Source organism: Psittacula echo (assembly GCF_963264785.1).
Source record: "Psittacula echo genome assembly, chromosome: 6".
NCBI classification, from domain to species: domain Eukaryota; kingdom Metazoa; phylum Chordata; class Aves; order Psittaciformes; family Psittacidae; genus Psittacula; species Psittacula echo.
Genome location: NC_137743.1, coordinates 59,322,706 through 59,349,434, shown reverse-complemented (window position 1 = coordinate 59,349,434; position 26,729 = coordinate 59,322,706). Strand labels below are relative to the sequence as shown.

Below are 26,729 nucleotides of genomic sequence, written 5' to 3'. Positions count from 1 at the left end.
CATGTTAGTAAAACCCCAAAATTCCCTCTTTCTGACCAAGTCTAAATAAACACCTGTCAGACCTCCTGTCGTGTTGTCCCAGGGATTGTTTATGATATAGCTTCTGTCCTCTCTTCTACTCTGGTGATGGCAGAAGTCATGAAGTTTTATCCTATGGCATAATACTCTCTGTCCTGATTTTCACCCCCACTGTGGAAATACGAGCATTTTCAACATTATCTTAACTGTAGGGCTGCTCAGAAAGTGATTCTAAAGTCACAACTCACATTATAATTTATAAATTAACTTTTCACATATTATTATAAATGAACTATTTCACGTATTTCACTTTTTTATATGCCCCAGACTTCTTGTCCTCCAGGCCCCCTCTAGGTCCAGACCCATAACTGAGGAAAATCTGCAAAGCAGCCAGCTGTTTCTGTGGGAGGAACAGGGGTGAAGCTGGCTTCCAAAAGGAGTTTTTAAAGTAAATTTAGGAAAAATATTGTAAAGATAAATATCATCTACAGACATGACAATGCTTTAGCTGATTTACCTCTTGTGTACCTCTTTAGCTGACATACACTAAAGATTTCTGGGTAGGAAAGCAAGTACCTGTCACTTTAGGTAATTCACGAGGATACAAAATAGCAGATAATACAGCCCACCTTTGTTTATCAGAAAGGAGAAAATTACACGCAAAGCTTAACAGAGTTCTCTTCTGATTCAATCCACTTTGTCTTATTTAGCACCTTAACCAAAGTTAAGTCAGTGTAGATAAAGGGTAAGACGAAGAAACGAGGTTGGGTCTGGGGAGAGGCTGAGGGTGCCAACACAGGGCTGGTGAATAAATTTAGCAGCAAGGGAGAAGAAGAAGAAAACAATGTCTGGATTTGGAAGCCTGGCAAGTTCTGCACTTGCTGCTCAGCCTGTGTTTAGCAATTCTGATGTGCTACTGAGCAGACAGCTCAGGCTCAGGACGACTACTCTCCCTCAGTCCCTCTTCAGCAGGCAATGAAAGCAGGCTCTACTTTGAAAATCTTCCCCCATCATGCAAACTGACACAGGCATGCTTTTCAAAAACCCACAGCCAATCTGTTGATCATTACTTATTTACAAAGGCCTTCGGGCAGAAAGTCCTGTAAAAACCATACTTGATACGGTATACACTAGCTTTTTCTGCTTGTGGAAAAAAGTACCCCTAAGGCTACCTCAAACCATCACTTTCTATTGCACATAAAATGTACCGTGTAACACTAAAGTATTTAATATATATGGTATAATATATCTACAGGAAAGGCATTTGTGTAGAAGTATGTTACCCTGTATTTCGTAATTTGATGTTTTGCTGAAGGCTATGACTTGAAAAAGCCTGCACCTAGTACAGAGGACCTGTCATCTCAGTACCCAAGAGCCAATAGAATAAAGAAGTACCCTTAAGCAGCAAAACTTTGACAGAGCTTTGAAGCATATGAAAACAGTATAACTCCCCAGAATTATTATTACTCAAGATCAAAGAAATGAGGCATACTTTACATAGCAAACAGGGACAGTGTGTTCAGTTCTCTCTCTCTTCCCCTCTCTTTTTATTTCTTCTTCCCCAAAATTTGGATTTGGCGGGTGTGTATGTGTATGAATCTCCCACATGTTTAAAACTTTCAGTGGTTAAAAGTATTAGCACCAGATAAGAAGACTGTCCAAAAGTAAGTAAATTGAAAATGAAGCTAGCATGACAACTGGCACCATAAAAATGAGAAGCTTGCCAGTATGTTCATTTTATTCTTCCTCATAAACTGTAAACAAGCATGTAAATCAGTGTCATATGGGCAAGGCTGAGCTAACAGGAAGGCAGAAAACTTTTAATGATACATTTAACAGAAGTAGATGGTCAATAGGAAAAAGAAGCTAAAGCAGTGTGCATTTTCCTCTGTGAATCAATCTCACTTTTGGTTCTGTACTCTAAACAGAGATGATGACTTCTAGAAGTCATGTCCTTGAATATACCTCATATTGCAGTAACAATAAAATGTAAAATGGATGCTTCTGTAACTGGCCAAAGAAAATTCTAGTCCATTGACTGAAATACAAAGAAGGGTATTACTTAGATGTACCCAGAATCATTAAAGGGACAAAATAAATTTCATCAGTGATTTTATATATGGAAAGAACTATATATTCACACTATGGTTTTTTTCACTTAACCTCTGTGACTATAGAGCAGTTACAAGTATACATACATCCAAACCCCAAACTGCATTAATGTGTTCATTGAGCAGGCAAAAGGCAAAGCACCTTTTGCAAATGCTATATTATTTTAATAGATTCCATTTCCTTGTTGCTTTTCTAGTTTTAACAAATCTCTTAGAGGTAGTTTGTCCTACGGAAGAAAACTACATAATCACAGAAAGGCCTACTGGTATAAAATAATATATACATAGCAACAGGGGGAAAATATCACTAACAAGATGATGTTTTCATCACCCACTTTCAGAGTATGTACTACCCTCTTAAAAATGCCTGTATTTCATAATTAATGTGCTTTTAGCCTGACTAAAATTGCATTAGTTTTGAACTTTGCTTTGGCAAGTACATAGATTATTAGACTTTTTTATCAGTCTAAATCAATTAACAGAAATTTGATTTCAATCGACAGGATAAAAGGAAGGTAATATTCAGGTTCATTTTTGATTGTGATGATACATCTCACATATGGCCTTAAGTACAGAAAACAGTACTCAGAGGGAATCCAACAAAAAGAGAATTGCCTGAGGCAAACTAACCACATGAGTTCCCTGATTGGTTAGTGCTATCATTAGTGCCACTGCTGTTTAAGAACTACATACGGACAGGACAGGGTGACAGCTAAGACTTTAAAGCCTATGTATTTTTCAAACAGCTTTTCAAACTGTTTTTCATGACAGATTTTTTTTCAGCTCTATCATTAACTGCTGACAAGCTGACAGAATAAATACTTCAGCCTTTCAGACACGATCTAACAATCTTTTTTTCCATCCCCCTCCCCTTATTTTTGATGTGGGGGGAGGAGAAGAGCAAGGAAGGAAGAAAGGAGATGAAGATACAAGCTTCTTACAGTCTTACCTCATCAGTTTGGGTGAGGAGTTGGGTGAATTTCGCATGCCTCCATTTCGCTGCTTTTTTTTGGGTGATAGTGTTGACGGCTGCTCATCTTCAACTGGAAGTATAAGGAACTCATGAGATTAAGTACTGCTCTAAGTGCAATGTGAAATAAAAGTGAAGTAGCAAAGAACACACACTCTATCTCCATTCAAGCACTGATACTTCATTGCTAACATAGGCCCAACAGTAATAAAAATCAAATACATGTTAGTGAAAGAGATCGGTTTGAAGGAGAAGCAGGGAAGAATATCACAATTTTGAACACAGGCTTTCAAATTGGTTTCATACTTCAAAAACAAAGGAGAGGGGACAACATTCGAGTTATTCTTAAGAGTTATTTTCAGTTAATCTGCACTACAGAAAAGTAGAATTAGTGCTCTGCTATAGTCCCAGAAAGACAAAGTACTAAAAGAGAAAGACAAAGCTGCCAGCCTGCTTTTGCTAATGAACTAGACACCAGTTGGTTCTTGCTGCTCACATGCCAAACAACAGAGTCTTCACGAAGAGATGTAAAATATTCAATGCCTTGATGTTCAATGATTCAGTTAGTTGAGAATGTGAATGCAGCCTGCCATTGTGCAGAAATCTCCAGCACAAGTCAGACCTCATCATTCTACCCTTCTTACAAAAGGGAGTTTTAACAGGAGTGAACAGAATGAGGTTGAATGGAAGTGGGGACACAATACCTGTATAACAGAGGATGCAAGTGTTATGCAATCTTTTAATGAAGATGAGGTGCATTTTCAATGACAGATCCAGATGTAAAATCACATACAGTTTTGCCAATCATAAACTACTCTTGGATAACCTATGTCACAATACACACTGCTTAAAGAAGTGCAGTTTTGAATAACTCATCTGTAACAATTAACCATCATTTTTCCTGCCTCAAGATTTTTACTGCACTTGATAATCTGCACATGAGGTTTGCATGTGCTATCAAACAGAATTATCTTATGCCTGCTTTCTCAAATTCGTACTAACACTGAATTATTCAAATAAAAAGAAAGAAAAATACACCTCTTTTTTCATTCTATTGTTAACTGAAAAAATGTACTAGAATATAATATAACTGATGCCTAGGAAGTTGTTACTTTAAAGCTAAAAGGAAAGAGATTAGTAGTAGCAGTAGCAGCAGCTATATTACAAGACCTTAAGACACATTAGCAGTGCACAAGCAGAGGCTGGAAAAAAATATAATTCTACCTGCAACAAGCTATGCAGGAAGAACAAAAACCTGGATGTATGTCATCTACCCTGGACCTATATGGGAAGAAATTAGCACTAACCTTCTGCTATAACCCTCTTCTGACACTATTTTATTACAGGCTGCATTCTAGCCGTCATGTCTGTTTGCCCAAGTTGGCTGTGGCACTTCATTTTACCTTGTCAAGACCAAAGGACTGGCCTCTGAAAAAGCAGATGTGCTGACTTCTTAACTGATCTGACATCATCTAACACATCAAGGGAATCAAAATAACAGAAAATATCACAGAAGAAAGACTAAACAAAATAAATAAAAAAAAAATGCCACTGACCTCCCCCCAAATGCCCCAAAGAATTGTGCAATGACACTCTAATAATACTTTTTTTTCACTAACTTAACTTTCTTTTATTCTCAGGCACCATCCCCAAAGACAAAGCCATTTTCTTCACCTCTGACTTCTCTTTTTTCCAAAGTCAGGGTTCTATAGTGGAAATGCTTACTGCTGATTAGTCAAGTACCATTTTTTTGTTTGTCAGAGAGATAAAAAAGCCCATAGAAAATTCTCAAAAATACACAAATTGAAATTTTCTTTCTGTGACTGTTTGGATTAAGCTAAATCACTTCAGCAGTTAGCTATTTGTAATATGAAGTGAATATGCACAGAATCATTTTCTTAGTACTATTTTTCTATTTCTATTTCTACTATATTTGTATTTCTATTATGATTATAACAAAGTACCAGAATACCCTCTGCAAATCACTCTTTTGGAAATGGCCTAGTCTTGCTTTAAACTTGTCTATCAAAAAGTTAATTCATGTGCTATTCCACACAGACAATATGTTGCTTTCAAGATATACACTGTTCTCTCTTGTTCTTTATAGGATATAAATATTCAGTTCCAACCTGATGAATCCACCACTTAAAAGACCAAAGAAACAAGAAACATGCAAAATGTTCCTTCCAGAAACCAGCTACAACTGATACATTTTGCTCTCTCGGTAAAAATTCTAAATTTCACTTAATTTAATCTACTTCCATGGGATTACAGAATGTTTGTCAACAGATTTAGTACTGCACCATAAGCGAAGTCTACTGTTACACCATTTTAACAGTTTAAGGAAAACATATAGCCATCAGGATTATGTGCAAAATCTTAACACAAGGCAACTGTAGATGGTATTACAGACAGAACTATTTCCATGAACAATAGAAAACACTGTTAAAAAAGAATAATTTTCCAAGTTTTCAGCTAGCTAATAAGACTCCTGTCTGATTCTTACAGATACTGAAAGTTAGTACAATAAGGATCTTTTGTACTGCATAGTCCAACATTCGTGTTCTCCAGCGTGGCCAATTGCTACCCTGCTGTCCAATTAAATACTGAAGTCTTACTAGTATCAAACATCCAGAATAACCATTTCTACAATTAGATTTCTAGCAGTCTGCACTTATTTTTGTTACTGCATCTACAACAAATAAGCTCTCTCTTTTGATATGTGCTTGTCATATCCAAACTATGCTATTGTCACCAACTGCCTGGAAAGTCCAAGGTTAATGTGTCTCATTAGTTAGTATCTGTTAGCAAAGCCTTCTGAGAGATCTCAATTTGTTGCTAAAGCAATGCCTTGCTTAAGCAAGGAAGCCATTTATTCTCTTTGCAGCAATGAAAGGTGATCTATCTTAATCGTATCACATCCAAATAATATTTCGTTTGGATGTGAAATCTGTGCACAGACTTTACAGGGCAGCTGCATATTATAAATGCAGTTCCATGATAATGGGGGAAGGGAATCCATGCAGCAGAAATATGTGAATGGTATAATGGACACCATTACTTATGGCTTGGTTCCCAAAAGTGTTGCAATAACTTACAAGTGGTTTCTTAGTACTAAGTAGGATATAAAACATATTTAATTATTAACCTTCAGATACTCTTAGCAATTTCCTGCATATTTAAGGAAACAGATCTAACAAAATTTTTAGCAAAGCCATAAAAGATCATTTTACTTTCATGGTTCCTGGGTCTGCATTCATTTAAAATGGAGTCCTAAATTTGCTTGTTCATATGAAAGACAAGCATATTTCAAAAATGATATATGACAACTCAACCCTGATGTTGTATGCTTGACCTAGTGTTTTTGTTAATAAGTCCTTGGTTTTAGTATTTTGACGTCTTTATGCATGATTTCCATTAAAATACAGTTATATTATGCAGACATTTTTTTTCACCAGCTTTCACCAAAATTTCAAGTAAGTTCAAGAACGGGACACAGAATTTTATGGAATCAGAACTCCAGGTTCTGAGTTCTAATAAAATTCAAGAGCTTGTTTGTGCATCCCTAAGTATAATAACACATTATGTACTGTTGTAAATAAGCCAGTGCTCACCTGTCTAATAGGCAAAGAAACTAACAGGTTTACAGTTCAGGAAGACTCAGTGCTAGAAAAATGTCAGGCAAGCCTAATGAGGTTTCAGATGCTTCAGTTTATACTGGAGTTTAATTTAAAAGTTACACTGATGTTTTAACAGGTTTACTTATTCTTGTGTAAAGAGGATTCATAATTTCAATGACATAACACCCAGACAGTGTTCTATGAATTGATTTAAGATGTGCTGGTAATTTTTACAGCCTTAATGTGGAACTGAACATCTGTAACAATGTATTACTTGACTTTTATCCTCATCTCATTTTTAAAGCAAAATAAAGGGAATGTCTTTCAGAAACAGTGGACAAGTTCATAGCCTTTTTCTTTGTCATTTTGTTACTATTTTCTAAATAAATCTGTCTCCTTCACCGCCTCTCCCAGGTCACTAGCAGACCAGCTTACCGACACTGTTTTTACATACCCAAAAGAGATAGGATTTGAAATAACATCTATGTTACTGAATATCTCATGGACTGGAATACCTGGTAAACTCATTCTGCCTAGCATGTAAATGCTTCAGAGCAAATAAACCTTATGAAAGGTAAAGCACAAACCACCCAGAAACATTAGTTGACTAGCTAAATCGATTAACTTATTAATCACCACACCTGGAGAAATCCACATCTGGAAGCACTTAATAGAGCATTAGTAATGTCATAGTCACATTGAAAACAGACTGCAAGACCATGCACAAACCAATATGTATTGCTTTATGCATCCAGCTACAGGGCTACCTACGGAGATCTTGGTTCAACCCAGGCTTTTGGGAGTGGTAGCGGTATTTTACAGGCAAGCTGAGTGCCCTTTGCAATCTACAGTATGTAGATTTTCCTTGTTCAACAGAACTCAACAAGCTGTTGGGTAGGATGAGGCTCCCTTTACGGTTATTAACAAGTGGAACAGGTTCCGTGACTCCTTCAGTGGACTTGGCACCAACCCATGCATTAGCAGTTGCATTCTTGAATTGATATGAACATTTTGGGTAACTTGATCTAGCTGCATTCTTTACTTCTAAACAATAAGAAAAAGTTTAAATTAATGTCTTTATATTAAAAATTATTTCAAACTACAAACAATCAGTTTTGATATTATGTGGAAATACAAACTTTAAAGCTTAAAGTATCAGTTTCTGCTGCTGAAATAAAGGCTTAGTCAGCTATCTCAAGATTTTTTCTAAAAATGCGTTTTTATAAAAGAATACTTATAAAAGGATTATTCCACAATATTATCATCTTTAAGCAATAATCCCATCGTAGGGTAAGTGTGTCTGAGGAAACACTTATTTCCCACGCGTTGATAAAGGCTTTGAGATTTACTAGCTGTGGAAGATGTGTATTACTTTGAATCCACTGAAAATGACAGGGGAGGTAGAGCACTCTGCTGCTATTAAAATAAATAAAGAATCATGGAAAAAAGTAAGGCCAAGACTTCAAAATTGTGCAAGCATACTTATGGAATTAAACTGATGCTTAGAAGCCTACATAAAAGTTGTTGGGTATTCAGAAGTGCTGAATACTGTAAATTTCAGGAGTCATACATAGCACCCCTGAAAAGAAAGCTAATAAATTTAATTTGTAAATATGGATTTACCTTAAAACTGTGAGTCTTAGTCTTCCATTACTAATATAGCAAAGCTAATTAAACAAAGAAAGCCCACATTTTTATGCTTCTAACAAATTACAAACTCCGTAAAAGACAATTACAAAATGCTTTTCTGGTAAAAATATGCAGTAATGATCTTCTAATGCTCGTTTCATTCTGAATGAGTATATTATAGGGAAGAAAGCATATTACTGATTCACTAAGACCTTATATTCTGTTATATATAATGAGGTGAGGAGGTTAGGTAGGGAGTAGTTCCTGGACTGATAATCTTGCAGTATTACTTCCATGTGTTTCAATTGCCTTCAAGTTTCCATGGAGAACTTTGAGTAGACAGTAGCTCCAAATTATTTGAGGAGGTTGGCATGGTTTTGGGCATCTTTATTTAATTTACCATCAGCTAGAAATACCATCTGGTAATGGAAAAGACACGTACATAGCATCCACGTGCCTCCCATTTATGTTCAGGCACAAAACCTCTCTCACTCAAAAAAGAGTAATTTGGATGTACTTTTTGACAAGGTTCAATTATTTGGTGACAAAGTATCCATTCCCAATGATCTCTGAATTGATGGCTTGCTACTTCTCTGAGTGAATACAAAAATCAGTGAGAACCCAACGAGTCTAACTCACAATGTTTTTCTGTTCTTTGCTAACAGTAGTAATGTTTAAAGTAGAATGACACTAATACCTACTCATGAGAGTTCACATAAATTTTAAATCACTGGAGGACAGCATATATCTGATTAGCAAAATTTCCACAAAAATGCTGTGTATCATATTGGATACAATACTTGAAAATTATCAGTCTTACCTCAGAGTTACTGGGGTTTTGTCAAATCTTGAACTTCTATCTTTGATATTCCTCTAGTGAAACAATTTTCAGATGATAAAATGTCACTGCAGAAACTTACCTCCCTACATAAGTCACTGGTCAAGCATGTATTAGAACAGTTTGAAATACATTAATTCCGTTCTATTTTTAAACTACATACAGTAGTATTTGAAATAATCTTTATAAATCTACACGCCTACATCAAAGTACCTTCACATACAATGGAAGAAGACCAAAACCTATTAATAATGCTTATCCACCCTCCAATTAAGTTGTTCAAGAAACATCATAATCTTTTCACAGTCTTTTCAGGAGTACAATAAGTGATGGTTTCAGATACCAGACCTGACTATTAAGCACTAAACTTCCATAATAATGTACGTCTTATGGCATATTTCATGCAGATATAAGCAAGCTTTCCCAAGAATTTGTGCTTGCAGTGTCACAGCATGAGCCAGAACTAAAATACCTGGCTTGATCTTGGCATCATATTTAATAGCATCACATGATCTTGTTCTGCATGAAGGCAGACAGAGCTGCTTGAAATATATCATACTTGCCTTTATTTCCAACAGTGTACTGAGGTACTACCACTGAAAAGCAACACATTAAACACTGGGGATAACAGAATTGCCATTTTTGTCAAAGTATTTCAGATTTAAAAGTTCTAATGACCAGTTTCACCCCATAGAGGGTGAAATAACCTCCTGCCTCAGACAAGAGCTCAACTGCTTCAGAAGAAAATGGAAGAAGCCCCATAGTACAGGAGTATGGAGTACCCTGTTCATAGGACAAGTTCCTTTCTGACTCCAACAGTTTATGGCTTATGTCTTTTCACTCAATCTTGAAAAGCAAAGAGTACAGTATAATATCTGAATAACCTATCTTTGATAGACATAATTATCTCTCCATTCCTTTCATACAATTATATATTTTTTTATCCTAGAAGAGTAAAAGTGGTTGTTCTAAATAGCCTGTCAATTTGTACATGTGCCACAAACACAAGCACGTCATGATACACATGGAACTACACATACCAGCACAGATGTGCAATTCTGAACACAAGAGATTACTATGCTTCCAGATTAAGCAGTATTATGCAACTCAGTGAGAAATACACCATCACTTCTGCAGATACATATTATAATATGCAGAACTTAAAACAGTTTTTATAGCACCTTGTTGTTCAGCAAAGGAAGTTTCTTTTTATTAATAATGAAAAATCTGATAGGGTGCTTGCACCACTATGTGGGCTGATTTCCACAGAAAACATATCTGGGAAACAAAGATTGCTGTTAATTATATGGAACTAAATACATCCTTACCCGCTGTCACTGCCTCACTTGGTTTGGCAACCAAACTGTCTGGATTGGGCTAATTTCTTGTACCACTGTGCAATGTTAAACCAAAACCTCCAAATCCACATGGGTTCTCTTCCAAGTGTGTGATGAGTTTAGCACCAGCAAATCTACTAAAAGAGAACTATTTTCTAGTCACAGATCAGTTTATCTAATATGACACAAACCTTTATTTTTAATGCAAATGGTCACAGGACAAGCGTGCTGCCTGCATTGCTTATTCTGCCAAAGTTCATTAGAACTATTCAGGATACTTGTCATGTATCCATAAGGCCTTATCATTGTTAACTGAGAATAGAAACAGTTACTGGTCATTTTGAGAGCAAATTTTGAATAGCTCTTTGAGCATGGCAAACAATAAGGAAGTGGATAAGAGTAGAGTAAGAATAAGGAATTCCATGTTTTCTGTTATATTTCCTAATTGCACCGTGGGTGGACACTACCTACTTTTGGTAAATGCTGTACAGAACTTGCCCAAGAAATCTGTCAACATTAGACAGATAAAAAATCATATCTATAAAATGTGAGATATTAATGCAATTTATGTAAACATATTTTGAATCTGCATGCATTCTTATTCCTCTCCCCCACCCTCAAGAACTCCCTTTCAAGCTCAATGAATATACACTTGCCTACAGTCTGTACATTTTATTTATTATAATGAAGATAATTTTAAATACAATCTGCAAGTCCCTGAACATTTTTAAAACAACCAATGTAGTTAATCTAATGCCTATGGCAATCTCTATTTATTCTTTGTGAGCATACACTTGCCATAACTTAAAACTGGGCTGAGCTTTAATTTAAATGTAACAAGGCAGAATACCAGTACAGTGCTTTCAACAAAATGGCTGAAACTGGCTTCAGCACGATTTGCCTGGAAGGGGAGATGAATATGTGTTTTAAAGGAGAAAAAAATATCCTGACCAAAACCAGACATTCTAAACAACCACCACCGATACCCACTGCTCCCTTCCTCCCCCATCTCTATCAGCTGCTAGGCTTTCAGCACCGTTTTTCACCAGACACTAGCACAGTGTTTTCCTTCATAGTCAGCCATCAGCCAGAGCTGTCACTTGCAGATACTTCATTTTTGTTTCAGTCTAATTCATACTGCACTCCCTTAATCTCTGTAGTGAGTAATGCCATGTTGCTGTGCAGATATGCCAGATCCAGCACTAGGAGTATAGAAAGCGTTTTTAACAGTTAAGCTATCCCGGTTTGTAAAAATATTTTATTTCTCCCCCCAACTTAACCGTTCTCTTTCTCCTCAGCATCTTCCCAGCTGACCTCCAGAGGAGCAATCACCGCTCTGCAGTCTGGCATGTCTTCAATAAGGCTCAGTTTTCACATGGTCAGTGAAGACAAGTTACAGCTTTGTATTACTAAATGCAAATAATCGATATGTTGATTGAGCTTTTGGCTACCAGAGTTCTTCTGATGGGAGTGACAGTGAGCATGACTTCCCTCTTTCAAAGACAAGCCTGTTTAGGCTTTGCTACCTACCACTTTGTGAATCAGGCAACTGAAAATACCCACAGCAATTCCTCCAAACTGTCAGCTATTGCTGTGATTCCACCCAGCACTCCCTGTACAAGACAACAGATTAACCATTAGGCTAGATATGTTGAAAATATACAGCTTCAACCTTTCCCCAGCTAGCTCAGAGCAATATATAGATGATTATTTCAACCGTCAGCTGCCGCATAGACTTAAACCTCTGCACAATAACTCCTGGATTCATCTGCCCCTTGTCAAACTTGCACAGCTTTACTTTGAGCATACATAGTGTGGCAGTTTCACTGCGGATCTAGAATAATCCAGACGGCTGCTGTCTCTTTGTTAACAGGAAGCTAAACTGATGAGTTTGTAATGCATTTCTTATCAAAGGTAGTTTCAGGAAAGAAAATGTGGCCAATCAATTTGGGTTGAAAATTAGCATAATCTTGAAATATAGTTTAATTGGAACATTTGTTATTTGTTAGGAAAATAATATTATTCCTCCCCTTTAAAGATCACTTTATGCTAATTAACTATTTATTTTACAAATTTACTTGATTTTTTGGTGGTATTAGATGTAATGAAATCGTTGACTAGAAACTAGAATACAATGGTGCTTTGATGAGGCACAAGAATGTTAATTCTAGAAACTGCAGAGCAGTGTTTGCTTGGTGTCTGGTAATTCAAATGAAACAAAGATTGCTGGTTTTGTTTCTATGTGCATTACAAACTCAGGGAAATGCATTTCATTGTTTTTTCTTTATACAGAGAAACAGATACCTGTTTCTGTATCAGAGATTATGCGTATCTCTACATACTAGCACCATTAGAAAAGCAGGTGAGGCTCACCGGCTTTTAGTTGCAGATAAGAAAATGGCAAAATCTGAGAATGCCAAGAAAACATAATCTCAGAACATTTTACAGACACTGAATGGTGTTTACATGAGAAATGGTCTTTGAAACAGTGCCGCCCAAGAAACATCTTTTTTTCTCTTTTTGTCTCAGGCTTGCAGATTTTGGCTAAAGGTACGTGAAATTGAATGACAAATGCATTGCCCTATTTTTTTTTTTCTTTCTATTGGCATTCTATGCTACGCTTAATTTTTCATTGATAATACATAGTCTTTCAGTCTGAATTAGCTTCATGCATAAGGGATTGAAATTCAGCTACAGATATATTCCTCACTCTTGCTTCCCTCTGAATGCTGTAAAAGGACAGTTAATAGAGCTGCTCTGATATTCTGTGAAACCATGATAAACTTTAAGTTCCTGAGCTTTTAGGGTAATGTGTATATAGAATGAAAAGCAGGCTAGAAAGGTGTTTGGAAACCCAGCAAATTGTTAACTTGACTCTTCGGTGAAAAAAGCCCATTTATTTTTAGGGTTAGAGAAACACCCTAAAATTACAGTAGAACTTAGATTTTTTCTTTTCCCATTGCTCCTTTAGTTTAATTCAAGAGCATAATTATTACAAATTCTTTACAGAGATAGCAGTTGGTATTACTTTTCTATTATACAAACTTTAGCAAGATGTAGTTGATTCAAATTCCACTGAAGTCAGAGAAAATACATTGACTTCAGTGGACTTTAGATGAGGAACTGTTCATATCTCATGCTTCAGTGTGCAGAGCTGATAAAATGGAACAGGAAGAAAGTCTTTCGCATGTATACATCATTTTACATTCACTTGGGCAATTTAGAGAAGAAAGGCTTCAGATTTTATAGGCCTGGTTTCTTGTTCTTATACAGAAGTATATATACAATGTGACACGATTGGTATGTAACAACCATCTTCCCTTTGACAAATGTGCACAGTAGATAAAAAGCTACTTTATTTAATTCCAAATCAAATTCTAATTTACAGACTAAGTCATAGGTCCAATGAACCTTGGACTTATTTTCTGATTCAGACTTTAGTATTCCCTCATACATTTTCTTGATTTTTAGTCTCCATTCTCCATTGCCTTTTCAGTTTATGATTCAGTCTGTAATTGTTTATTCAAGTCATTATATTGTTATTGGAAAACTGTCAAATGAAAAGTTAAGAAAAACCATCAATGGACTTTTTTCCCCTCTGTCCATTTAACTGTCCAATTGACTTCTCCACATGTTTTACCCATACAAAATACTATTTGGGTAACGCAAAGTTTATTTTGGGAAAGAGTGAAGAAAGGGAGATGTGTCTAAATTGTAGAAGTTAAAACAGAACACGGTTTGTGTTCATGGGGGTCTGTTCTCCAGACAAACATCAAAGTGAATGGAATTGACTTTGCCTTTTGAGAGTGCACTTTAGAGAATAAGGAAAGTCAAAGTCTCTCATTGGGTATGGTGAACATAAATATTCTCTGAGTTAAATTTTAAATTCTGTTACTTTATTATGACAAGCTGTTCTGCTATCTGAACACTGAGGAGGAGGAACAGCAAAACACTACCCCTGCGTGTCAGAAAAGAGCTGTTCAGATCCTGTGTATCCTACTGTGTCACATGCAGCTATGAACTCATTTTAGAGCTCCAGCTGCTGCATCTAGCAGAAGCAAAGTACAAAAGGATTGCTTAAAGCCACATGTTAACTTTTTAATAGAATACCTGAGGAACCCATGGCTACAGACGACTGGGAATCTCTTGACTGGGATTTAGTTTTACCACTGATCTGTTATACAGCCTTGGGTTGATCACTTGCAGTCAATTCTCTTTTAACAGAGTTCCTCACTTACAGCTCTTGCTAAGACTCAAGCAACCAAATTAGGTGAAAATGTGGATGTTAATCACTAATTTTCTCAGATCTACCAGGTATAAGGTGATGTGGTTGCTATTACTGTTTGTAAAGTAAGTACATTTGGAACACATTCCATTAGAACATACTACATGCATATATGATAAAAGTAAATTGTTATTATAGTGGTTTTTGGTTTTGTTTGGTTCATTGGTTTTTAATTAGACATGAAAATGTAGCTCTTTAACTGAAACATCTTTTTTATTTCTAGGCTTCTTTTTTCTTTCCTTAAAAAAAAATAAGTGTCAATTTAAGAACATTGATTTCCTTATGAGTTGTCCTTTGACAGTTCCCCAAGTCATGACATGTAAAGCCAAAAGGCACATCTTTGGGGGATTCTTTAAGAGCAAGAGCAACACACAGCAAATTGTAGTATGTCCATACCCATTGTTCTAAATTCAGTGCATTGCCATAGACCATCCTTGTCTCAATACACAGCAATCCAAAGTGTATTGTCCTTTGTCCTATTGCCTCAGAGAGGATTTTGACATCAACTGAAAGGCACACAAATGAAGAAGTTGCAGTGCTAGTGAGGGTAGACTGTAGTTATGTCGTTCTATCAAACTGTAGGGGAAATCTGTCCTGTTCTTACAAAGTAAAGGAGGTTTCCCCTGACTGAATACACTCACAATCTGATCAGTCACACTAAAACCAGTGAAGTTCTCTATGTGGATTAAAAATAAGTTACTATTAAAAACATAAATTATAATAATTTGAAAGGCCACTCACCATGAACACTTTGCCGTTAACACTCACTTAGCTCCATTAAATTCAGTGGGGAAAATATATAATGCCTAGAAGTTACTAAGGGAAAAAGTAAGCAGAGGAGTCCTTAGTGATTGCCCTACTCCTTGGGTTTAGAAGTCTTGTATTTACTGCACAGACTGTGTTCCTCAGATAAAGAGTATTTCAGTGCATAGGGAAAGGCATAGATATATGCCAACTTTTTTGGAACAGGACTCCACAAATTTCAGCTAGGTCTTGCTGCAGCTGTTTCCTTCCTGTGAACATTGGGAAGTGTAGTTTTCATCCTGCAGAAATCTGATTACAATTATTACTTTGTTTTCTGGTTCGAAGTGCCAATTTATCTCAACATCTTAAAAGTACACATTTCCAGTGTAATTCCAACCTGCATATCCTGAAACTTTAAACTGAAATAACCTTTACCTTGCTTATGACAAGTTTTCCTTTCCCAAAAAAGACATGCTAGGTGCCTGTGCCCATTTCCCTGTCAGTACAGCATTGTTGAGTAAAGACAAGATTTTCAAAAACTTCTTACAAATCTAGGGGACTCTATTCTTAACTTCTAAGATTTTATTTTTTTAATCCTTCCTCTGCCTCGCACTGAGTTGTCATATTTCTGAAACACATAATTTAGAAGACATTGCTCAGTGTGGGGTTTTTTACTGGGTGGTTAATATGCCACCAATAAATTGGATTGGGGGAGGGCTCTTTTTTTGTTTGTTTGTTTGTCGGGTTTTTTTACTTTAAAACTTCACTACCATTGAATTTCTTTTTCCTTTTGGCTCCTGTTTACCCTTATAAAAAAGGGTGTAGAAGTGTCTGTGTCTCTGAACAAGAACTGAAATCTTGACATTTAACTCTGGCTTTCTTATTGTCCGTCTTACCCAGCCTTCATCCACATCAGTGGAAAAACTTCCATTTATTAAATGTTAATAGGATCAGGATCAGTGATCCCCAATATTCTTTCAGGTTCAGCTGTAATATTCCTCTGGGATGGAGGTCTTCACATTACTGTTACCTGTGAGGTCATAATCTCATTTTCATATGTAAAATGAAATGCTGTGCATGTTTGCATACATGCTGGTTTATATACAAGTGTTTACACTGTATACACCTATTTGGAAACACTTTTATGCCATTAAAATGAATCATCTGAACTATTACAAATATTTTTTTTAAATAAAATTGTTTCCTCGCAGAAGCCATACATAAAGAAGTTCTAGGAGGCTTTCCAGTCACTTCTTATTTCCAAGCCAGCACCACCACCTGCTGGTTACATGGAGTTTCAAACCCCAGTGCTGTTTTTCTGTCTTCAAATCTATACAGAAGTATAAATAGAACACTATTTCTATGCTGCTCTTAAACGTAAATATGTTCTTGCTAGAAGACAGATTTTTAGTACATTGGTTGCAGTTTAACAATATTCTGTTACCTAAAGTATGGCTTTCATAAAAGTGGCGAATGTTAACTGATGACAAACTAAGTCTCTTATGCAAAGTACGGTAAGTTAGAGGCTAGACATCCAAATTAATCAAATAGATCGAACCTGTTGTATTAAAAATCTTATTGTTACATATGCTGGTTTTATCACTTAAAGTTAAATATACTTCACAACACTACGAAAACAGTATTTTTGTTTTTCTAAGTGCTTCTTACTTTAGTGAGTTCTACAATGTACTTCATTCTTGTAAAGCCCTGTTCTTCTCTGAACAAATGTATCCAAAAAAATATCACCTGGTATGTATGTTAATATAAAAACAACTGAGACATAAATAACTCAGATTAAACCTATAAAATAATAGCAAAAATAGTGATAGCAACAAATGGAGATAGAACCTAATTCATTGCCATGAAAATTTAGGGAATTTTAGCACATAACTTCTAAGTAAACAATGGCAAAACAGGAAGTAAACCAACACAATAATAATAATAATAATAAAAGAAATAGAAATGTGATGTCTACCTCTACCTGAAAAAGAACCCGCAAAGGTATTAATACTCATATTGCAGCCAAAGCATACAGCTCTTCGGCTGAAATTGATTTCTATGGGGAAGCAAGGGATGGCAATATAATAAGGGTGGAAAATAAAGTGGTGATAACTAATAAAAACGTTACTTACAACAGTGTTTTGATCTCTACCAGAAGGAATACTTAAAAGGATGATGTCTTTAGTAAAGATCATATTTTTCAAATAAAACCTAAAGAGGATCAAAACCTCCATACAAAATTAAAAAATGAGTGCTATGAACTCCCTCTGATTATTTCTCCAATACTCAAAAATACTGCACTAACAACACTGAAATGCATGCAAAAATTAGGTTGAACTATTCATAATTATTGTAAGATGCAAACGCATGCCATCTCACATTCATTTTTTGTAAGACTACAACAGTATAAAGCTATGCAGACTAAAAACTGAGAAGGAAAGCAAATACTATTTGATCTTCCAAACTAAATTGATAGCCAGCTTTAAAAAAAAATAAACAATTAAGTATCTTTTGCCTTTTTATTTTTCACTTTTTTACTAAAGCTACACAGAGATGTCAAGCTTGCTTCCTTCATGACAAGGACCAGGCAGATCTCATAAAGAGATCACAACTCATGATGAGGTACAGCTTTTGAAAGAAAACTTCATCAAAGGTAAATGTATTGTGCTTCTGGTTTCATTAACCAAACCCTCATGAGAATATGGACGTTACCAGAGGAAGCAAAAGTAGCCTAACAGCAGCACCCTCACTCTTAGTACACAATGCACTGAAATTAGAGGAGAGGAAACAAGGTAATGGAGCATTTTTGAGAGAGGAGCTTCAAAGTGCTGAATTAGCCTCTCAGGTTGCTTAGTAATGTCCTGCAGAATGCTTGGTGTGCTCAGTGTTATACCAAGGAAATTACTTATACTTTGTGAGTATAAAATTAAACATAGACGATGCTCATTTTCAAAGCAGGTAGCATGATAAGGAGGAAGATGACTGATTAAAAAAAATAATTCTGAAAAAAAACACTGACCTGTCAGCATTTCTGTTATAATGATCACACCAATTTCACAATAAAGTCCACAATCACCTGGAAGAGAAGGAACTCTCTCCAACAAAGAGAAAATTGATATGTAAGATTTCATAACATCTACAGGTCAGTTACTATCCTTTAAGTAACTATATCAAGCACAAATGCCACAGGATGTCAATATATTTAGAAATAGTGTTGCTGCCAGATGTTTTGAGAATCAGATAGTGAAAGCATCCAGAAATCTAGTGCTCAGGGGACACTGACAGCTGTCAAGAAAGTCATCTTCCAAAAGTGAACTGCTTGGAGCTTTACCTCTGAGGATTTTATTTTGTCCTGCTTGAGGAGAAAGAAGAGGGCAGACAAAAGACTCATATGCTAAAGGCAGATTAAAAACAAATGCGTATTTTGATGTATTTCATATCCCTCATGGCCAGAACTCAAGGATACTGCTGAGGAAATCTGTGGGACCCAAGGGACAACTTCAGAATATTTCCTGAGGAGTATTTGGGGCTTGAGTATTGAGGCTGAATATATGAGCCTAGAGATAATAATTCTTACATTCCCTCAAGCTACAATTTTAGATGTAAAATGAGCTTAGCTATCTATTTAACATGAGAAATACCAGTAAAACTGTGTATGAATGAGCTGCAGCACTGAAAGATTCAATCAGCCAATCAAAAAGACCATTAAAAAAGCTTGATCAGACACTAGACATGATAACCCTAGAAATCCTGATTCCAAAACCAGTATGCATTTTCATTCATGCAGGAAAAAGTCTTTTCAGGATTTACTAGCAAATAAAGAAAGGAAAAAAAAAGTTCCATAGACCATGCTATAATAAGAAATAACATGTGGTGGTGATCAGAGGGGAGATCTAAACCAAAAATTAAAATACTCCCATGTTTGAAAAGAGACAAATTTAGGTGTAGGGAGTTGTAAGAACAACAGAATTATACGATAATGGCATACTGAAGTTGCACAGATATGGTGCAAAATTCATAGTACATAAATCAATACGCAAAAGCCTCTGGTGCCAATAGGTTAAAAGAAGGCCAGTTCCTGCTCCTTCAGAATTTCAGACTGATGGAATATCAGAGAAATCTAAATTACACCATCACAGATCTTGGCTTGAATATTCTCTGTCACTGCAATTGTGTGTTCATTTACTTCTCTTTCTTCCAAACATAACAAAAGGCTTTTGCTGAGTCATATAACTCAAAAGTGTACGATACCTGTAAGTTGGACTCCTTATACGGAAGGATTTTGTCAAACAGCTAGGATTACTGATTCCAGCCTCTGAAGATTCTTGCATTACAATTATCTGTGTTGAGACAGACATCTGTCCCAAGTCTACAGCTCTCTTGTCTTTTCTACTATGTTTGCTAAATGGATCTTGTTACTCAGGGCGGTGAGACTTTTGACTAGAAACAATCAAAATATACACAGTGAAATCCTTTTTATATCTCTATATTAATTTTTCCTTAAGACAATTCTTCTAAGCTATGTGAGGTGCAAAATGTTCCGCTTTTAAGAACTATGGAAATACTTAGTAATTTACCAAATGAAAATAGATTTAGTTTTCAGCAGATTGTTTGTACATAAGATGAATCAAAAATTACATTTGCATGTCTCAATTTACACATAACGTCATTCAAAATTTAATTTGAATGGCACTCTGAAAATGTGCAACCTAACACAATAAGATAAATATTTTTCTGTGGAATACCAAAAGCAGATCTTAGCTTCCAAGAGTTAGTAAAATGTACTTTGCTGTTTTGTTGCTTTCCCTGACATTGGAAAGCTTATTGGCTTTGTTCAGAACCAAGTAAAATATCCAGTATTTCATGCCAAAACCAAGACACAATGCAAGATGGCTAGGAGTCTAATTCCAGTATTAGTGAGAAATATTACTATGTCATTTGAAAATTTGGGAAATGTTTCCCATATGTTGCAAAAGATACTATGTAGCGGAGGCCAGAAAAGTACATCCTGTTCTGTTCAGCAGTGCATCTCACTTCTTTTCACCCTTCTGCTGCCTCATCATGTGAATTATATTCATTTTCACACCTGCAATTCTAAATAAATACTGTATCACATCACTGCCACCCATCTTGTGATTTGACTGATCGCAGAGAACCTGACAGTTCTTGCATGTTTTGGTAGATCAGGAATAATTCTAATAGAGATAAAGCACATATAAAAAATCACTGGACAAATGCCTGCTAATGAAACATGATACCAGATTGCAAGTGTGGATTTTACCTCATGTTACTCATGGAACAGAAATAAGCATTATCACTACATTAGGGTCAAAACTTGTAATTGTTTTTATTCTTTGCTTGAAAAATCTGTTCTATTAGCTGATGAAACTTTTCAGCTAGGCAAACATTTATTTTGACTTCTAAACTACTGTCCATATGTCACAACTTCTATTTTTACTAAAAGTCCAATCAGTATGTGCCATATAGGACCACAGAGGGGCTAGTTGTAGAATAAAACATCTACATTGCTTGATGGCACAAGTGGTAGTCCATTCTGGCAGGAGTTTGCTCAAGAACAGAACCTCTATTTCTTGTTGCCATTCTTTCTCCATAGCACAACTATGGTAATGTAAAATCTCTCTCCATATTGTCAGACATGCCGTGTCAGACAACACGTAACACCACTGAGTTAGAGAGTGAAGATAATGTCAGGAATACGGGACTGGAGAAAGCAACATGCTTAGTGCAAGCAAAATATTTTATGCAAGAACAAACAAAGGAAATTTCATTACAAAGATCAAAGATGCTATAATGATTTTTTGGATTTCCTTCAGTAGTTCCTCACAGTAAACAAGGTCTACATTCCAATTAAAGTTCAGAAGCAGCTAAAAACTGCAGATGATTTAAAAAATATTTTTTTCTGTAAATCTAAAAAGGGATTCTTCTCTGCTGGTGCAGATGAACAGAAGCAATTCATACCCTCTTAGATAGTATCCTCTTTCAAAACTTCCCTAAATTAGACAGTGGCAAAGCAGTTTTGGTAATTTCTCCATTCCTTCTTTTGGTCATATACCCCATTTCACTTTCCTCCTTGCCAAGTATCGATGACTTGACTCAGCAAAGATCAGAAAACATGAAAATTTGCCTCTGCAGGGAATCGATATGTCAAAAGGACACCCAGGATTATACTGTGTACTTCAAAATATAAGGAACTCAAAGCATTTCTTAGCACAAAATGTAGTATAATTGAATATATAATTGAGTCTCTGGGTGGAAAAAGAACTATAGTCATGTAGTAAGTCAGTGGCACAGCCAAGATTGGATCTTTGCCTTGTGCCATTTTTGTTTCACATTTGCCTACATAGAATTTCTAGTCAAAATAAAATGCCCAGATGAATTTTTAGCCAGATGATGCTGGCCAAACCTTAGACAGCAATAACACTTTTTCCACCCTTCCTTTTCAGAATAATTATACTATGCTAACAAGATCTGATCAGCATCAATGAAGCATGTGTGTGTGACATAGCAGATGATAGGTTTCCTAAAATATTGATAATAAGTGAATCACAGCATTATAGCATACAGTAATATGTAAAATTTCACAAGGAAATACATCATTGTATTATAAAAAGGAATGCTAACAGAAGCTGGTGAATAGTCTCAAACAGTAAAACTGAACTTTAACCTATATTAACCTATTTATTATCAACATATTTGAGAGCTTACATACTAAAATAAATATATGCTTGACTTCTTAAAAATAAATTAAAACTTTTCCTCATCTGTTTAAGTCCCCCCTGTCTACTTTAACATCAATCAAAGGAAGTATCCAGAATACGTGCTTGTTTTGTGTCACTTCAAGTACCATATATGGAGTTACGTGACAACAATTTCTTCTTTTCATGTAGCACATAAAAAAATCATAAGTTTATGTATCCTGGCATATACAAATACTTGTAAAGGTTCTAGGTACTCAGTAGAAAATATGATGACCCAGAAATATGCCTTGCAGGTTGCTTCTGGCTACCAAGCTGAGGCTGGACCACTCTGCTGGACCTACACTGAACTTGACAAAAGCTGAAGATGTCTGATTCTAATACAATGGACTCTCCTAGGTTAGGTCAGCTAAGCTGGTTGCTTCTGGCTTCAGTTCTAGAAGTACATGAATCATGTAATACATACACTACTGGTGACACTAGCTAAGGTGACTATTTGCCTGATTAAAGATATGAATATATTAAATATGCTAGGGGTCTCAATGGAATAATCAGATGGTGGAAACAATGTGATTGATTTTTTCCTTCTTTCTCCCGTTTTAACATTGAAAGACACCAAAATCAATAACTCTCCCATACACAGAATCATAGAATCAACTGGGTTGGAAAAGACCTTTAAGATCATCAAGTCCAACCTTTACCCCAGGATTGCCAAGTCTACCACCAAACCATGTCACTAGAAGCCAAGCACATTTTAACTTGGTTTGAAGGGCTTTTATTGTATTTTTTTATAACATACTGTATTCCGCTTTATATGTTCATACTATATTGTGGTCTGTTGATATTTCACTAAGCACCTCCTTCTATACATTACAATAACTTCCATTCACATAAAACGTAGAGGATCTAGGCCAGAGGACTTATTTTTCCATGAATTTGAAAGACAATATTCCAAGTCAGTGAACACATTTTTCCCTGAATTATGAAAGGATCCAACCAATAAGGATACCAATTGGAAAAAAAAAAAAAAAAAAGGTATAATGTAAGTACAGGCTTTATGAACCAACTGTTCATTTCAGTTTGGAATAAATTTGGAACAAACATGAATTACACATCAAAGTTTATCTGTGATTAGCATGAGGTGATAGCTTTCTGCTGCTATTGGTTCAATATTAAATTGAGACATTGCCCAATAACATCATCGTAAATTAGCTAAGACTCAAAATGGCAATCAAACTGGGGGAGCCTATCCTGAAAAGTGGTAATAACAACTTCCCAGCATCAACATGCTTCTCAATCCTGCAGCTGTTTTTAAAAGCTTCCTCCCAAAGGCACATTTAGAACTGAGTTAAATGCAACTTTGACTTAATTAACGTTTTAAATGATAATGAATACAATGTAGATTCATAGAAGGCATTTACATTGTGTTATAAAAATGATAAAAATTTAATAACTCTTTGTTAATAAGTTATGTCTCTCCAGACCCATAAAGCCTAAGGCAGTCAGCACTGTAGCCTAGGATCTAATCCAGGTTCCTAATGCAGGTGGTATAAGGAGGCAGAGACTGACTTGACACTTGACATTTGCTCTAAGCCTGCTCTGGATCAAGCCACTGCTTGCTCATAAATACTTTATTTCATATAGTAAAGGTCAGAATTTGGGCTTAAGGCAGGGCTATGACAGAAATGCTCAACCTGAAACTGAGCCAGCTCTGGCATCTGTCGCTTGAAATAGCTCAAAAACAGTAGAGAAGGAGACCTAACTGGCTAGCATCTATCCCACACCAAGAAGGTAACAGGAAGAATCTGCTGCCTGGTGGTAAGAAACTGTCATGGCGAGTTTCATGACAACCAGCCACACTCAGGAACTAAAAATGCAAACATAATTTCCATGTCACCTTGCATAAGACCCTCTGCTAAATTCACTCCACAGGATGCAGACAGCATCTTTTCTAGCTTGTCCCCATCAAAGCAAGCCACTCACCAGTCTCTTCTCTGTGACCCTGGTAAGAATCTCTACTCAACATAAAAGCCTAAAGGAATTAAATGCAGACATCTTGATCTCTCCCTCCTCCATCATTCCAATTCTTTAAAAGATTTGCTGCTAAACTTAGCAGTGCCTCCATCCCATGGTGATGTGAGTGTTCATCTTGTTACAGACATCACAAAGTGGGCAGAGCTCCCTCTCTGCAGTCTAGTGGAATATTCTACATCACAAAACTCACCTGAAAAGGTGTGTTCTTCATTATTTATATTTTCTGGTCATGAGTAATGAGTCAGATTATCTCACTTTTACCTTTCTACCACCTGAAAAGGAGTAGCTTGGTTTGGGGGGGGCTGCTTTGGTTTTTTCCTATTCTTGCATTTCTACACCTATATATATCTATATGTTCATATTATAGCCAAAAGAAAGTTAAATAATTTAGCAGCACTCAGGTTTTATTAAGGTATAGAACAATAAAAGGGATTAATTTTTTGAGTGTTAAGAGTCAAACTGTATACTAGAAGTCACCTATTGTAAAATACCTACTGTAAAATACCTATTGTTTCATGTTACATTCCCACTGCCCCTCTGATTAATATTTATTCAGTGTCTGAAAAGGAAATAAAAATGTCCCAGTGCACTTATACACATGAAAAAATGATGGAATAAATACTTGGACTCTTAGGAGGGAATATACCAACACAATTTGATCACTGCTTCTATCTCTATGCTAGCAATGTGGAAAAAACATACAGCTGCATCAAGGAGAGGATCACCTGAAGGTCTGCACATCAAGAGTGCAGGAAAGACAGACAAATCAAAGGGTTGGTTCAGTGAAACCACTGTTCCGTCAAGCAGTTCTTGAATGCTAGTTAAGAATGTGATCACATATGTCGAATCAATTCATCCTATCATTTTAAGTGGAAACACCTGCATACATCTTTGTACAATTGCCACAAGGAGAAGACAAGGTGAAGAAAGTAGGGTTAGGCAGAATTGCAAAGATAAACTAAGCTTGAAAGTGGAAGAGTTAATTAGGAGATTTGAGAAAATGGCTAAGAAAGGCAAGTTGGTTTTCTTCATTACCCACACCACCACAAACTACATTAAGATGTATTTCCAGCTGTATTTACTTGTATCTTCATTGAATTATCTTAAATAGTATTTTCCCTGCAAAACTGAACATTAAAATATACACAGGTGTCCATTTTTACACTATTTTCAGTAGTTTGAAAGGGGACACATACAGTCTTGTAGAGTTATTTAGAACAAACATCACAGCCATATCAATTCTCAGGAACACAACCCTGAATAAATGGGAACTGATGTAAATGAATTAAAAATCTGTCACCTGAAAAGAACAAACAATATTTGGGGCTAGCTTTACATAAATCATCACCCACAGAGTGTTTCACAGGCTTTTCATATTTTCTGTGGCTTTCAATTAAAAGGAATTTATTTGGTACTATGTCTCATTCTAATGTCCTGTTTTCATTAATCTCATTAAAAAAACCCCAAACAAAACAAAACCAAAACAAAAAAAAACCCAACCCCCAAAAAAACCCCAAAAAAACAAAACAAAAAAACCCCCAACAAACAAACAAACCAGCCTACACAGCATAATGCTGTATCATATTCCAGTATACAGAGGTATACTTCTATAGTCATTCCATAGATGTAAACTGCAAAAAACATAACAATCTGATTATAATCACTTGTTTTTGACCTTATGATGCCATCCCTAAGAGGTAACATCTGTGTTTCCTTTCCAAGCAGACCTGATCACTTAATTTACTCCTTCAAATTCTTCTTCCTCAAAACATTAAAGGTGTGCTCCTCACTTTTTGTGCAAGAGAAAGACAAGACAATATGACCACAGAGGGATCAGTGAGTTATATTAAAGAGAAAGGTGTTTATGCAGCATATGTAAAAGCAAGAATTTCAGAGCAAATGAGCTTTTATCCCACTTGTGGCAACAACAGAATTCTCACAGCTCATAAAAACTGTGTAGTGGAAGAGAGTTAGTACCCCACCTTTTCCTATTTACAGTATTATAAATATAATGTAAATGGGATCATATTTATAGCTGGTTTGATAATCTCAAAGTCTCTAGCCACCACAAGATCCTGTAAAAGGGAAACCTCTGTTGCTAATGAGTAAAAATAAAATTCTAGCACTGAAAGTTGTACCTTGACAGGGCACATATAGGCCCTTCCTGTATCTTAGCTCATCCATAAAAGCTAGTATTTCTTGTTGTCTTGGCTACTTCAGCAGAACTAGAGAACTACTAGGTTAGTTTTGTCCTATAGGAAACTGAGGATATGGTTCTTGCATTCTAGAAGAAATAGAATGTAGGCTGCCTTTTTAGTCAACCAGGACTTAATAGTCAACTTATCTAGGAAAGCCCAAGCATAATTATACAACTGATGAGCTTTAGATACACTGACCAATGCATCTGTGTGATGTGTTACGCATTCT

At 36.0% G+C, this 26,729-nt stretch overlaps 1 protein-coding gene across 9 annotated transcripts in view; it reads right to left on the bottom strand.

Moving 5' to 3' along the window:
- Positions 1-26,729, bottom strand: part of KCNMA1 (potassium calcium-activated channel subfamily M alpha 1) — a 507,083-nt gene that overhangs the window by 62,272 nt on the left and 418,082 nt on the right. For all 9 annotated transcript variants that reach the window (XM_080621173.1, XM_080621175.1, XM_080621176.1 and 6 more), the window contains one exon: positions 3,079-3,172. In XM_080621173.1, coding sequence (XP_080477299.1) covers positions 3,079-3,172 — 94 coding nt within the window. The remainder of the gene's footprint in view (positions 1-3,078; positions 3,173-26,729) is intronic.